The following is a 14,881-nucleotide window of genomic DNA, read 5'->3' as shown; positions in this document are numbered from 1 at the left end:
GTGGATCCAAGTAAAATGAAATCCTTGACAACTTCAATCTTTTCTCCGTTTATCATGATGTTGCTTATTAGTCCAGTTGTGAGGATTTTTGATTTCTTTATGTTGAGGTGCAGTCCATATTGAAGGCTGTGGTCTCTGATCTTCATTAGTAAGTGCTTCAAGTCCTCTTCACTTTCGGCAAGCAAGGTTGTGTCATCTGCATAACGCAGGTTGTTAATGAGTCTTCCTCCAATCTTGATGCCCCGTTCTTCTTCATATAGTCCAGCTTCTCGTATTATTTGCTCAGCATACAGATTGAATAGGTATGCACACCTTTTCTGACTTTAAACCAATCAGTATCCCCTTGTTCTGTCTGAACAACCGCCTCTTGATCTATGTAAAGGTTCCTCATGAGCACAATTAAGTGTTCTGGAATTCCCATTCTTCGCAGTGTTATCCATAGTTTGTTATGGTCCACACAGTTGAATGCCTTTGCATAGTCAACAAAACACAGGTAACTCTGGTGGCGTAGTGGTTAAGTGCTACGGCTGCTAACCAAAGTGTCGGCAGTTTGAATCTGCCAGGCGCTCCTTGGAAACTGTGGGGCAGTTCTACTCTGTCCTATAGGGTCGCTATGAGTCGGAATCGACTCGACGGCACTGGTTTTTTGGTTTTTAAAACATCCTTCTGGTATTCTCTGCTTTCAGCCAGGATCCATCTGACATCGGCAATGATATCCCTGGTTCCACGTCCTCTTCTGAAACTGGCCTGAATCTCTGGTAGTTCCCTGTTGATATACTGCTGCAGCCGTTTTTGAATGATTGTCAGCAAAATTTTGCTTGCTTATGATATTAATGATATTGTTTATAATTTCCACATTTGGTTGGATCACCTTTCTTGGGAATATGCATAAATATGGATCACTTATGATTCTTCTTAACCCTCTAAATACAATACACCCCTTATACCTGCACTGAGGCAACCATTCCCATGACAATGCCCTTTGTATAGCACTTACCAGACCATTTACCTATGGTTGTTAATTCTTAAGGAACCCTGGTGTTGCAATGGTTAAGCGCTCCTTGCTACCCAAGTAGTTCTAACCCACCAGCTTCTCCGAGGGAGAAAGGTGTGACAATTTCTTCTGTAGTGATTCTAGCCTAGGAAATGCTATGGGGCAGTTCTGCTCTGTCATATTGGATCACTATGAGTCAGAATCGACTTAACAGCACACAACAACTGTTAATTCTACAATATTATCTCATGATTACATTTTACGTGCTGGGCCCTGTGGTATGTAACCACATACAATATCTCATTTGAGTCCCTCTCAGTCCTTGAGTGTGAGTACCCCTCCTTACCCTCATTTAATGGATGAAGAAACAATCTTAGGAATACTAGGTATCTTAGTTTCTTAATAGCACAAGTGGGTGGCTTTAACAAACAGAAATTTATTTTCTCAGTTTAGGAGTCTAGAAGTTTGAATTCAGAGCACATACTCTAGGGGAGCACTTTCTTTCTGTTCTGGAGGAAAATTCTTATTTCAGCTTCTCTTTAGCTGGTGGCCATCCTTGGAGTTCTACGTCTTGTAGACTGGTCTACCTCGGCTTTCTTCAGACAGTGTCAGTCTTCCCCCTGTACCCACTTTCTTCTATGCCTTCTGCGACCCTAATACACCCCAGTGTGTTTCCTCCTTTTCAAAATGGGCGACCGACAGCTCGACGTAACTAAGGCCATGATGAACGTTTAAGTTTTTCTCCTTCCTTTGCCTGCCTCCTCCTTTGCATACCTTTGCTAATGACTTTGTTTTGACCTAATGCTAATGATTTCTTTCTTTGTTTGATCTGATGCAAATTACTTTGTTTTGTTCTGTCCAACCACCAACAGAAAAATCAGAGACCTGATGTCTGACCTGTATATCTTTAGCCTGGTAAGGTGATGTTGGGCATGTATCTCTTTAGTCTTTTGGCATTATCTTATAATGAATAACTCCTCCAGCCATGCCATCTGCAGGCTACAAAAACAATTCTAACCCTTCTAAAAATTCTATATAAGCTTTAATGTAAAATTGCTCTTTGGGACTCCACAGAGACAGTCTGTGCTGCTGAGGTCTCCAGTGACATATACATCTCCTGAATAAACTTTCTCACTCTTTCTAACTTGGAGTATGTTTCATTGGCTCGACTGCTCCAGGGCACGGACCCTAACTGGGCAACACTACTACTACTCTGCTCTTATATATCTCAACAGTGATTGGTTTAAAACACACCCTACACTGATATGGCAACATTAACATAACAAAGAAAATCTTATTCTCAAATGGGATTACATCCACAGGTATAGGGGTTAGGATTCCAACACACAATTTGGAAAGACACAACCTGATCCATAACACTGGGTAACTTGGGAGTGAAAAAGGCTGGAACCATTCGGAGCTGTGCAAAGTGAAGACTATTACCCAAAGATGCTTATAACTGATCCAGCAAGGGACCCAGTGGATTTTAAAGATGTAAAATTATAGAGACTCATGTAAAAACAACACTTTATTTTGGTTTCTTCCCATAGTATAGAGGGAGGATACACTGCCTGGAGCAAAGTAAAGATTTCATTTCGGAGCTTTAGTAGGAAGATTTCAAGATGGTGGGTATCTTTGTAAAATAGAGAAATGGCAAAACTGCAAGACATCAAGCAAAGTCCCTCTGAAGAGATGCTATACGAAGAACTTAAGTTTCCCTATCACTTGAACTCTGCTAACAGCCATATTTTACATCATGTTTTGAATCCTTTCCTATATTCTAATTCCTTCTACTTAGCCAATAGGCTCCAGTGCAGTTTGTTACTCATGCTTCCGTGCCTCACCTCTCCTTTGAAGTAAGGCTAGCAGTGGCAGTATCACACCTGGAGGTGTGATAATCCTGGAGTTCTAGATGGTGTCCAGTCCTCAAATAAGCAGAGGCACAAGGCAGAGCTAAGAGTAGCAAAAGAAGCAGCTGAAAGTGGATAAACTTAGGAGGGTCATAACAATATTAATGATAATGGTTGTTGTTGTTGCTAGGTGCCATCGAGTCGATTCCGTCGCATAATGATCCTATATGTACAACAGAACGAAACACTGCCCAGTCCTGCACCACTCTTAGAATCATTGCTATATTTGAGCCTGTTGTTGCAGCCACTGTGTCAATCCATCTCATCGAGGATCTTCCTCTTTTTTCCTGACCCTCTACCAAGCATGATGTCTTTTTCCAGGGACTGATTCCTCCTGATAACATACCCAAAGTCCGCAAGATGCAGTCTCACCATCTTTGCTTCTAAGGAGTACTCTGGCTATATTTCTTCCAAGACACATTTGTTCGTTCTTCTGACAGTTCATGGCGTATTCACCAACATCATAATTCAAAGGCATCAATTCTTCTTCCATCTTCCTTATTTATTGTCCAGCATTCTCATGCACATGAGGTGACTGAAATACCATGGCTTGGGTCAGGCGCACCTTAGTCCTCAAAGTGACATTTTTGCTTTTTAACACTAAAAAGGTCTGGTGGTGTAGCAGTTAACCAAAAGGTCAGCAGTTCGAATCCACCAGGCACTCCTTTGAAACTCTATAGGGCAATTCTACTCTGTCCTATGTGTTGGAAGCGACTCGATGGCAATGGTTTTTTTTTTTTTTTTTTTTTTTTGCAGAATTGCCCAATGCAATGCATTTTTTATTTCTTGACTATTGATTCCATGGGCATTGATTGTAGATCCAAGTAAAATGAAATCCTAAACATCTTCAATATTTTCTTTGTTTATTATGGTATTACCATTTATGATCCCTACATGTCTGTCAGTCTGTCGTATTGTGGGGGCTTGCATCTTGCTGTGATGTTGGAAGCTATGCCTCCGGTATTCAAATACCAGCAGCGTTACCCATGGTGGACAGGTTTCAGCTGAGCTTCCAGACTAAGACAGACTAGGATGAAGGACCCAGTGGTCTACTTCTGAAAAGATTTAGTCAATGAAAACCTTACGAATAGCAGCGGAACATTGTTTGACATAGTGCCAGAAGATGAGCCCTGCAGGTGGGAAGGCACTCAAACTACGTACGACTGGGAAAGAGCTGCCTCCTCGAAATAGAGTCGACTTTAATGATATGGACAGAGCCAGCTTTCCGGACTTTTCTGTGCTGATATGGCACGAGTCAAAATGAGAAGAAACAGCTGCAAACATCCATTAATAATCGGAACCTGGAATGTACAAAGTATGTCTCTAGAAAAATTGGAAACTGTCAAAAATGAAATGCAATGCATAAAGACCAATATCCTAGGCATTAGTGAGCTGAAATGGACTGGTATTGGCCATTTTGAATCGGACGATCATATGGACTATTATGCTGGGAATAACAACTTTTTCAGATGAATGGCGTCAGTCACATTCACTGTCAAAAGGAACATTTCAAAATCTATCCCAGAGTACAACACTGTCAGTGATAGAATAATATCCCTATGCCTACAAGGAAGACCAGTTTATATGACTATTATTCAAATTTATGCACCAACCACTAAGGCTGAAGATGAAGAAATTGGAGATTTTTACCAACTTCTGCAGTCTAAAATTGATGGAACATACACTCAGGATGCACTGATAATTACTGGTGATTGGAATTTAGAAACAAAGAAGAAAGATCAGAAGTTGGAAAATGTGGCCTTGGTGATAGAAACGATGCTGGTGATTGAGTGACAGAATTTTGCCAAGACCAATGACTTCTTCATTGCAAACTCTTTTTTTTGCCAACATAAACAGTGACTATACACATGGACCTTGCCAGGCGGAATACACAGGAATCAAATCAACTACATCTGTGGAAAGAGATGATGAAAAAGCTCAATATCACCAGTCAGAACAAGGCTGGGGGCCAATGCGGGAACAGACCATCAACTGCTCACAAGCAAGTTCAAGTTGAAACTGAAGAAAATTAGAACAAGTCTGCAAGAGCTAAAGTATGACCTTGAATATATCCCACCTGAATTTAGAGACGATCTCAAGATTAGATTTGATGCCTTGAACACTAATGACTGAAGATGAGACGAGTTCTGGAATGACATCAAAGACACCTCAACATAAAGAAGACAAAAATCTTCACAACTGGACCAATAAGTAGGAAACCCTGGTGGCACAGTGGTTAAGTGCTATGGCTGCTAACCAGAAGGTCAGCAATTCAAATCCACGAGGCGCTTCTTGGAGACCCTAGGGGCAGTTCTACACTGTCCTATAGTGTCGTTATGAGTCAGAATTGACTCTATGGCAATGGGTTTTTTTGGGTGGGTTTTTGGGACCAATAAGCGATGTCATGATAAATGGATAAAAGACTGAAGTTGTCAAGGATTTTATTTTACTTGGATCCACAATCAACACCCATGAAAGCGGCAGTCAGGAAATCAAAAGATGCATTGCATCGGGCAAATCTGCTGCAAAAGACCTCTTTAAAGTGTTGAAAAGCAAAGATGTCACTTTGAGGACTAACAAGCTATGGTGCTTTCAGTCGCTTCACATGCATGGGAAAGCTGGAGATGAATAAGGAAGACCAAAGAAGAACTGATGCCTTTGATTTATAGTGTTGGCAAAGAATATTGAATATACTGTGAACTGCCAAAAGAAGGAATAAATCTATCTTGCAAGAAGTACAGCCAGAATGCTCCTTAGAAACAAGGATGGTAAGGATATGTCACTCACATACTTTGGGCATGTTATCAAGAGGGATCAGTCCCTGGAGAAGGGCACCATGCTTGGTAGAGGGTCAGCAAAAAAGCAGAAGACCCTCAACAAGATGGACTGACACAGTGGCTGCAACAACGGGCTCACGCATAACAATGATTGTGAGGATGGCACAGGACTGGACAGTGTTTCGTTGTTGCACTTAGGGTTGCTATGAATCAGAACTGACTCGAAAGCATGTAACAACAACAATTGAATCATTACACTAAGTGCTTTGCATAGATAATATCATTACGATCATATAGTACTATGATTTAGCTATTTTTACTATTTCCATTTTGTAGACCAGGAAATGACACAGAGAATTAAAATAACTTTGGCCAAGATCACACAACAGTGTTAGAGTAGGGAAGTGAACCCATGCAATTTAAGTGTAGATCCTGCACTGAAACACTGCAACCATCCTGCCTCCTGTTTCCCAAATAAATTTTTAAAAAAGGTCAACCGTAAAGGTGGGGTGAGGGAAGACAGATACTTGAGTCACGCTAGTATAAAAAGCAGTTCATAATGTATAATCAGCTGAGTGATTAATAGCTAGAATTCTACTTTTTTTTTTTTTGTATTATGACAATGTAGACTTGTAAATCAGGCTCTTTTGGCAAAAAAAAATCCAACTCTAGGCAGAGAAAGGAATAAAAGGCAAGGAAAAAAGTAAAGCAGCTCTGGGGGTCTCAGCAACAGCAGCTTGTGGACCATATATCTATTGAGCTGCAATTAATGTAATTTTGTCAACATTCCTTCAGTCTCAGTGTCTCTACATTCCAATTTCAAATCCCAGGAGAGTGCATCCAGTAGGCCCACATTAATCAGAAAACTCTTCTATATATGTGTGTCCAGGTTTTCCTCTCCATTACAATCACCTCCATAATGGGATATGCTGTGAGTAACCAATCAGTTGAAAGGCAGTTTCCTTGGGCACACACCCTGCATCAAATATAAGTGGATATTCTGGCAAGGCCTGTGAGCTTTTGCTCGCACCCTGGATCCTATTTGTCTGGCCTCTGGTTCTTGGGATTTGAGTTAGCAGCTTACTGCTATCTTGCTCGCCAATCTTGGGATTTGTTGGGCAGCCTGTGAGCCAGAGCCCTGCCATCTAACCAGCAGATTTTGGGCTCGCCAGCCCCTTCAGCTACATGAGTCAGGAGAAGCCTCCAGCCTGACCCACATTTCCAGCCTCTACAACTGTGTGAATCTTTTCCTTAATATAAATCTCTCCATATATATATGTATATGCTTTACTGGTTTTGCTTCTCTAGAGAACCCAGCCTAAGACATTTGGAACCGGGGGTAGTTCCAGAGAAACAAAACGCTAAGGGTGAGTTTTCTAAATTGGTTTTCAAATCTGGTTAGTCTTAAAGATGTTGATGGCTCTGCTTTCAGTAGTAAAGATGACACAGCTAATCCTTGAAAGAAAGCCTTATTTCTTATAGTAACAGCTGATATCGCCAAAAATACTATGTAGAGGATGGGATTTTCCAGCCTCTATAACCATGTGAGCCATTTCCTTGATATAAATCTCTCTATACGGGGCAGTTCTACTCTGTCCTATAGGGTCGCTATGAGTCGGAATCCACTCGACAGCAATGGGTTTTTTTTTTTTTTTAATAAGGTTAAGCGTTTGGCTGCTAACCAAAAGGTTGGCAGTTCGAATACACCAGCCGCTCCTTGGAAGCCATATGGGGCAGTTCTACTCTGTCCTATAGAGTCCTCTGAGTCAGAATCAACTCAACGGCAACAGTTTCGTTGTTGTTGTTGTTTGTTTTATATATACATATATATATATAATGCTTTACTGGCTTTGCTTCTCTAGCGAAGCCAGCCTAAGACAGTGAGAAAGTCTGTATATGTTCTAGGAGAGAAGAGAGAAAATGGGGAATAAGCAACATTGAAGAAAATAATGGCTTAAAATTTTCTATAATTGTTGGAGGACATTAATCCTGACATTCAGGAATCCCTTTAAATCCCAAGCATAGTTAAAATAAAACCCAAAAACAACAAAAAAGAAGAAATCCAGACCTAGATTTAATCACTGTGAAACCACAAAACAATCAAGACAAAAAAGTTCCGAAAGAAAGAGAGAGAAAAAGAAAGACTTAAGGTACCAGATTTTAGATACAAGTAGAGAAGATAAAAGTAGGTAATAATTCTTATTAGGATTGGGGTAAAGTTCCTTTGAGATTCATCAGTATGACAGGAAGTCTCCTGATTAAGTGCGGTAGAAAATTCTTGAATACAAGAGTATGTAATGGAGGGGACAAGCTGGACACACACATAAACAAGAGTTTCCACACCAAGCAGAATAATACAGATTAGAACATTAGATTATAAACTAAACACAATTTTTCCTAAAAAATGAAGAGATTTAAATAAAGAAGTGAGGAAAATAATAACTAACATTTACTGAGTACTATGTGGTCGCTATGAGGCAGAATCGACTCTACAGCAATGGGTTGGGTTTGGTTTTTGGTAGAGTTAAGAAAAAAGAAACTGAGCAGTGAAGAACTAAACACATCACTTACGAACTTTTGGGGGAAGGAGTCCAAAGTTGGTAAAAGACAATATCCACGACTCTAGATGTCTATTATAATCCAAAGTTTTTACTAACACAGCTCATTGGACATAAAAGCTCCAAGAACTATTTTTCTTTTGCAGGTGTTGAGTATAGGAGCCCTGGTTGCTCAACGGTCAAGATCTTGGCTATTAACCAAAAGGTCGGCAGTTCAAATCCACCAGCCTCTCCTTGGAAACCCTATGGGGCAGCTCTACTCTATCCCATAGGGTAGCAATGAGATCCGAATCCACCGGAGGGCGACGTGTTTGTTTTTCGGTTGTGTGTATAGATCAACTACAATAGAAAGACGTCGGAAAGAACTGAAAAATAGGACATATGATTATAAGAGGCTACCAGCCTTGGAAACCCTATGGGGGAGTTCTACTCTGTTCTTACAGGGTTGCTATGAATTGGAATCAATTGCAACCGGTTTGGGTTTTGGTAGCGGGGATTAGCTGTCACCTTTTCATCTGGGAATGCACATTCCACTCTAACTTCTCAGTGTAAATTACATTAAAATTACATAGACGCCAACCAGGTGTCCCATTTATATTTTTAGGAGTGAATACTGAGGGCAGATTCCAGCAGAGTTTTGTTCTTCACGTTCCAAATTACCCGAACTTTACTGATTATTCCACCGTTAGAACCTTCGCGATTTGCCGGGCACTGAAATCCATGAGTCACAAACACCGGGTCATAAAATCATAGCAGTAAAGAACAGGTGAAAAGTTGTTCCTAGTTGTGTTGTGCAGGAGCATACAACTCCCGTCATTCCCTGTCAAAAATCAACAAATAAACAGAGGCACCGCATTTCGGATTCAGCGGCGCACTGTTCGCAATGGCGCCTAGTTTTTGTAGTTTCCACGTGGAAAGCTGCCCGCCCATCAAGGCTCGTTCCGGAGGGAGGAAGACTACACTTCCCACAAAGGCGCAAGAGCTGACACCGACCGGCTTACGTCATTGCCCCAGTCAGCCAATGGCAGCACCGGGCGGCAGTGAGGCGAGCGCCGTCAGGCGCCAAAGTGTTTCTTTTCTTTTTTTTTTTTTTTTCCGGAGCCGAGCGGGTGCTGCTAGCGGAGGCGCCATATTGAAAGGGACAAAACTCCGGCGACAGCGAGTGACACAAATAAACCCCTGGACGCCCTCGTTACCCCAGTTCTAAGGGCCGCGATGTTGTACCTAGAAGACTATCTGGAGAGTGAGTGCGCGGCGCTGACGTGGGCCGCCGGTGTGAGCCGCGGGCGGGCGAGAGTGCGAGTGGCCGGGCAGGCGGGATGGCGGGAGGGAGGGGGCGGCGGGGGATGTTTCTTTCTCACGGTAACTGGCAGGCTCGTTGTGGGCTGCCGGCTCCCTGGCCCCCCCGACGCACGCAGACGCGCAGTGACGTAGGCGCGTATTTTCGCCGTTGGCCCCGCCCCTCTGACGGACTCTCTCCTTGACAGTGATTGAGCAGCTTCCCATGGACTTGCGGGACCGCTTCACGGAGATGCGCGAGATGGACTTGCAGGTGCAGAGTAAGTCGCCCGGTTTGCTCTTGTTCGCTTTGCGCATCCAGCGCTAGACTTGCCGGCTCTTTGACTCTTCTGGCGCGCTCGCTAGTGCGTAAGGAGTTGTCAAAGAGAACGGGCATTGCCGAATCTTGTCTCTTCTCTCCCGCGCTGCTTTTCTCGTGGCGTTCACAAGAGGAGACATTGGGGCAAGTGTATTTTTTTCTCGAATTTGGGTCTGTGCAAAAAAAAAAAAGTATACATTTATTTATTTGGCATATAATGGAATATAATGGAATTTACATCAGCATAAATGTTGAGAAGGTTTTGACTTGAGCTAATACGTTACCGAATTTAAATTTCAACACTTCTTTCAAAGCTCCTCTCCTTAAAATTTTCAAGAGCAGAAAACTTCTAGAAGCATGGCTTGTATGTAGGTTTTCAGAAACCCTGGTGAACTTGGAATACCACATTTTGGAAAGTTACACATTGTAGCGTACGTTCTCAGTTGTCAGCCACACAGTGTTTCCTCAATCAAAATGAGTGAGGGTAATTAGATTTTATTGTAAAGCTACCTGTCGCATGTAATAACATTTTTGTCAGCGAGCTTTTCTTCTTTTCGTGATAGCTTGGTTGTCGGGTGACTTTACCGAAATTACTTTGCCGTTTCAACTAGAGAGTTGGCAAATGGCCTTCAGGGTGTTCTGGAATACACTGGAATTATATCCTATGTATATATATATATTTTTTTTTTTTTTGATTTCTTTTTTTCTGGCAAGTTCTGAAAAGGGCCCATTATTCAGAGAATGCAAAGAATCACTGTCTTTGGAGATAAGAAAGCAAATACTTAGGCAGAATTACATTAACTAAAAAAAAAAATATATATACATTACAAAGTAAGAAAACAGTGCTGTATACCATATTTATGTCTACCATGCTGGGACAGAACCTGACAAACCTTCCCTATTTGTGAAATGAGTATGATGAGAGTTGTTTCAAGTGTCTTGTAGGGATACTTTGTTAAAAATTAAGAATGGGAAAAGAATAATATGATACATAATTAAAATGTATAATTGAAAGTCCCTTGTTGGATGTGTCACTCCCTTTGTTTGTAGGTACTCCTTAATTGTGTAATTAGCATTAATAGCTAGCCTTCATGGAGTATGGCCCCAGAAGATATGTGTTTTGATTCCATGCATCCCAGCTATGTGTGGTCTGTATATAAAATGTTTGTCATGCTGGCAGGTTTTCTTAGAAAAGTAGGCATGGATGTTGATGTGGGTTTTGAATTCTGATGGAGAGGAAAGGAGTATTATGGAAAGAGATCAGCTCAACAAGCTTCCCAGACTGTGGAAGCCTTGGAGTAGCTAAGACCCTGTCCTTTTCATTTCCCCTTGCTTCTCTGCACCCCTCCCCCCCCCAGCCAATACATCTGTACCCATTGTTAATGAATGTACTTTCTCAACCTCTTACCAGTTTCATTAGGGGCATATTAGAAAGGTGATATGGTATGGAAGCCGCCACATCCTTCTACTGGGTATACTGTATGATGGAAGTCTGAATTGTACATGGGGCTCTCTATCCAGCTCACAAAACCCAATTTAACTTTATTATAGTTGAAATGCTAAAGATTTTTTAAAGTATTGTTTTCTGCAGGATCAAGCACAGACTTTTATGTCAGGTAGGTCTGAGTTCATTTAGGGCTTTGCTACTAACTTACTGACTTTGATCACATTACCACTTCTGAGGAGTTTTCATCATCTTTAAAATGAGAATGATCTAAGGATTAAAATAATACAGATAAGTTACAAAGTATAGTACGTGGTGCAAAAAAAAGCAAAACCAAACCCATTGCCCTGGAGTCGATTTCGACTCATAGCAACCCTGTAGGACAGGGTAGAGCTGTGCCATAGAGTTTCCAAGGAGCACCTGGTGGATTTGAACTGCCGACCTTTTGGTTATCAGTTGTGGCACTTAACCATTATGCCACCAAGTTTTCCAAAAAAGAACATTTTATAAATTTTCATTATCATCACAAATTTAAAATTCTCTTATAATTTATACAAATTACAGGCTTTTTAACTTGTATTTTTTTTTTTTTTACAATGATTAGAGTTTTCTAACCTTAATAGATATTATGGGTTAAAAGAGGTCTCTGTGTTAAATAAGTTTATTTATTAAAAAAGGAAAATACTTTTTAAAAAATTACAGTAGGGACTCTCAGAATCTTTATGAAGCTGTTTTGTACTGCAAATTTCCAAAAGGAAGATAGAATAAAAAGGTTTTCCTCAGCTTACATGATGACAGAATCCCATTTATTTGTCCTTTTGTAAAAAGGAGCCCTGGGGGTGCAGTCCTTAAAGCACTCAGCTGCTAATTAAAGGGTCTGCAGTTTGAACCCACCAGCCACTCCCCAGGAGAAAGATGTGGCAGTCTGCTTCAGTAAAGATTTACAGCCTCGGAAACCGTGTGGGGCAGTTCTGCTCTGTCCTTATAGGGTTGCTATGAGCTGGAATCTACTCAGTGGCAGTGGGTTTTGGTTAACAGACATCAAGTGAGATGATTATTCCTGGCACAGGCACACACTTTGAGGAAAACTTATCTAGAATAACTAACAGTCTGTTAAGTGAATAAATGATTGTACCTGTTACATTCACTTGTGATAAGAGATAATGAGATACTTAAGGCCATATCACGAGATATTAAGATCTTTTTACCACCTTTTCTTATTAAAAGAGGTGTAAGGATTAAGTAGTGGTGCTTTCAATAAGTAATTGTGTTTTGAGACATTTAGCCTATTTAATTCTAATCACTTCTTTTTTTGGAGAAACAAAATTTTTCTGTGTGCTTTAAGTGAAAGTTCACAGCTCAAGTTAGCTTCTCATACAATAATTTATACACACATTGTTATGTGGCCCTAGTTGGTATCCCTGTAATACGTCATCATGCCTTTTTCTACCCTGAATTTCCTGTGTCCATTCAGCCAGCTCCTGTCCTTTCTGCCTTCTCATCTCGCCTCCAGACAGGAGCTGCCTATGTAGTCTTACGTATCTACTTGAATTAAGAAGCACACTCTTCATGAGTATCATTTTATGTTTTATAATCCATTCTAATCTTTGTCTGAAGAGTTGTCTTCAGGAAAGGTTTTAGTTCTGGGTTAACAGAGAATCTGGGGGCCATGTCTTCTGAGGCTCCTCCAGTCTCAGTCAGACCATTAAGTCTGGCCTTTTTACTAGAATTTGAGTTCTGCATCCTACTTTTCTGCTGCTCTGTCAGGGACTTTCTGTTGTGTTTCCTGTCAGGGTGGTAATTGGTGGTGGCTGGGCACCATCTAGTTCTTCTGGTCTCAGGTTGATGGAGTCTCTGGTTTATGTGGCCCTTTTTATCTCTTAGGCTAATATTTTCCTTGTGTCTTTGGTGTTCTTCATTCTGCTTTGCTCCAGGTGGGTTGGGACCAATTGATGCTTCTCACATGACTGCTCGCTAGCTGCATGCAGGCTGCCCACCTTGGGGCTTCTGTCCAGGGTGGCGGTGCTGGGCAGCACATCTGAGTTGATGTAGGTCAGCTAGGTGGACTTGGTGTCCTGGGTCCAACTCTCCTAGTAGCAGGGCCCAATGGCATCAGCCCGTCTCCTGCCACAGCCCATCCTCCTGCGCTATGGGTGTGCCCAGCAGCTACTTGGCTGGCTACTCCGAGCGGCTCAGCCCTGGCAGCACAGCTCAGGCCCATGGGGAGGCAGCGGCAGCATCATATCCTTGCGCCTACCTGCCTGCCCACGCCACAGCTAGGAGCGGAGCTCTGGCGCTGGCTGCCCCCTTTGCTGCCTCCAATAACTTTTCACCTCAAGGCTCAACCATTGAAAAACAATCGGTGTCATTGACTCTACTTGATTATTAGAAAAGACTTTGAAATAACAATCACAGAAATAAATTGTCAGTTGGAAAAAATATAACTTCTTTTTTAGTAAGGTAATCAAGGAATTATATATTCACACAATTAAAGCATGACATACTTAAGTTACTGGCCAAGTGAAAGGAACATATGTTGTCGGGTATGCTTTTTCCCCCAAAGTGTATATATATTTAGTGTATGAACCTGGCTGACTAAATGTAGAAAGTTTTTATTATGTTTCAGATGCAATGGATCAGCTAGAACAAAGAGTCAGTGAATTCTTCATGAATGCGAAGAAAAATAAATCTGAATGGAGAGAAGAACAGATGACATCCATCAAAAAAGTACGTTCAATGTCCTGAATGAATTATCGATAAATATCAGGACCCTATTTCCTGAATATGGAAATAAGGAAAAGTTATTAGTGGCTCTTTAGAATTTAAACAACTTACTGTGTTTTAAAGCTCAAGATGTAGCAATTTTTAATCATTGAAGCATTTTGGTAATTAAATTGTTTCAGTAGTTAGTGATTTATTAAAAAGTTATCGAACCTTAAAAAATAAGTACATACTTTTTTCCTAATTTTTTTTTCCTTTTAAACGGTTTTATTCTAGCTATTGGTAATTAATCTTGCCTTGTCCTTAGAAATATAATACTGTCTGAGTTTTGGCCCCAAACTAGGGTGAAAAATCAGCAGAACTTGTAGTATATTTCCTGTGTTGCTTAGGTACCTAGGTACCTAAGACTTAAGGAAGGGCAGAATCTTTGAGTTGGAAGGTTCCTTAAAGGTCTTTTAGTTTAAAACTAAATTTGTACATGAATTGGGTCTGTAAATGTAGAATTGAGTGTTTATTAATTTTATAGAACTTATAGCTATCTTCCAGAGTGTAGTGAGCATCAGCTCTCAGCCCAAGGTTTGTGTTAAAGGTCTGATCTATCTAGTTTGTTCAGGAATGTATTGGAAAGAACAGCTTAAAAGACATGAGTTTTGTCATGAAAATGACTGGGCCATTTGACTGTGTGACTTTGGAAAAAGAACTTCCTTAGTTCACATAGCTTTAACTAGAATGTAGGCTAGATTTGGAATGTGTTTATTTTTATTTATGTATTTTTTTCTAGAAATTCTGTACATCTTTCTTTGATTGTAGGCTGCTGTCCCTAACTTATAATTTTTCTCCTATCCTTTCCCTAACCCTAACTGGGTTTTTATTGCTAATG

At 40.9% G+C, this 14,881-nt stretch overlaps 1 protein-coding gene across 2 annotated transcripts in view; it reads left to right on the top strand.

Moving 5' to 3' along the window:
- The first annotated feature begins 9,281 nt into the window (after window positions 1–9,281).
- The window catches only part of ING3 (inhibitor of growth family member 3), a 36,184-nt gene continuing 30,584 nt past the window's right edge, over window positions 9,282–14,881 (top strand). The window contains exons 1-3 of one of the 2 annotated variants that reach the window (XR_007518439.1): window positions 9,282–9,482; window positions 9,727–9,798; window positions 13,907–14,007. Coding sequence is in view for 1 of the 2 variants with exons in the window: in XM_049893872.1 (XP_049749829.1) it covers window positions 9,455–9,482; window positions 9,727–9,798; window positions 13,907–14,007 (201 nt within the window). In the remaining variant the exon portion in view is untranslated. The remainder of the gene's footprint in view (window positions 9,483–9,726; window positions 9,799–13,906; window positions 14,008–14,881) is intronic. The other variant, XM_049893872.1, reaches the window with a different exon arrangement.

Source organism: Elephas maximus, chromosome 8 (assembly GCF_024166365.1).
Source record: "Elephas maximus indicus isolate mEleMax1 chromosome 8, mEleMax1 primary haplotype, whole genome shotgun sequence".
Taxonomy (NCBI): Eukaryota; Metazoa; Chordata; class Mammalia; order Proboscidea; family Elephantidae; genus Elephas; species Elephas maximus.
Note: the sequence above shows the minus strand (reverse complement) of the source record. Positions and strands in the feature narration are given on the sequence as shown.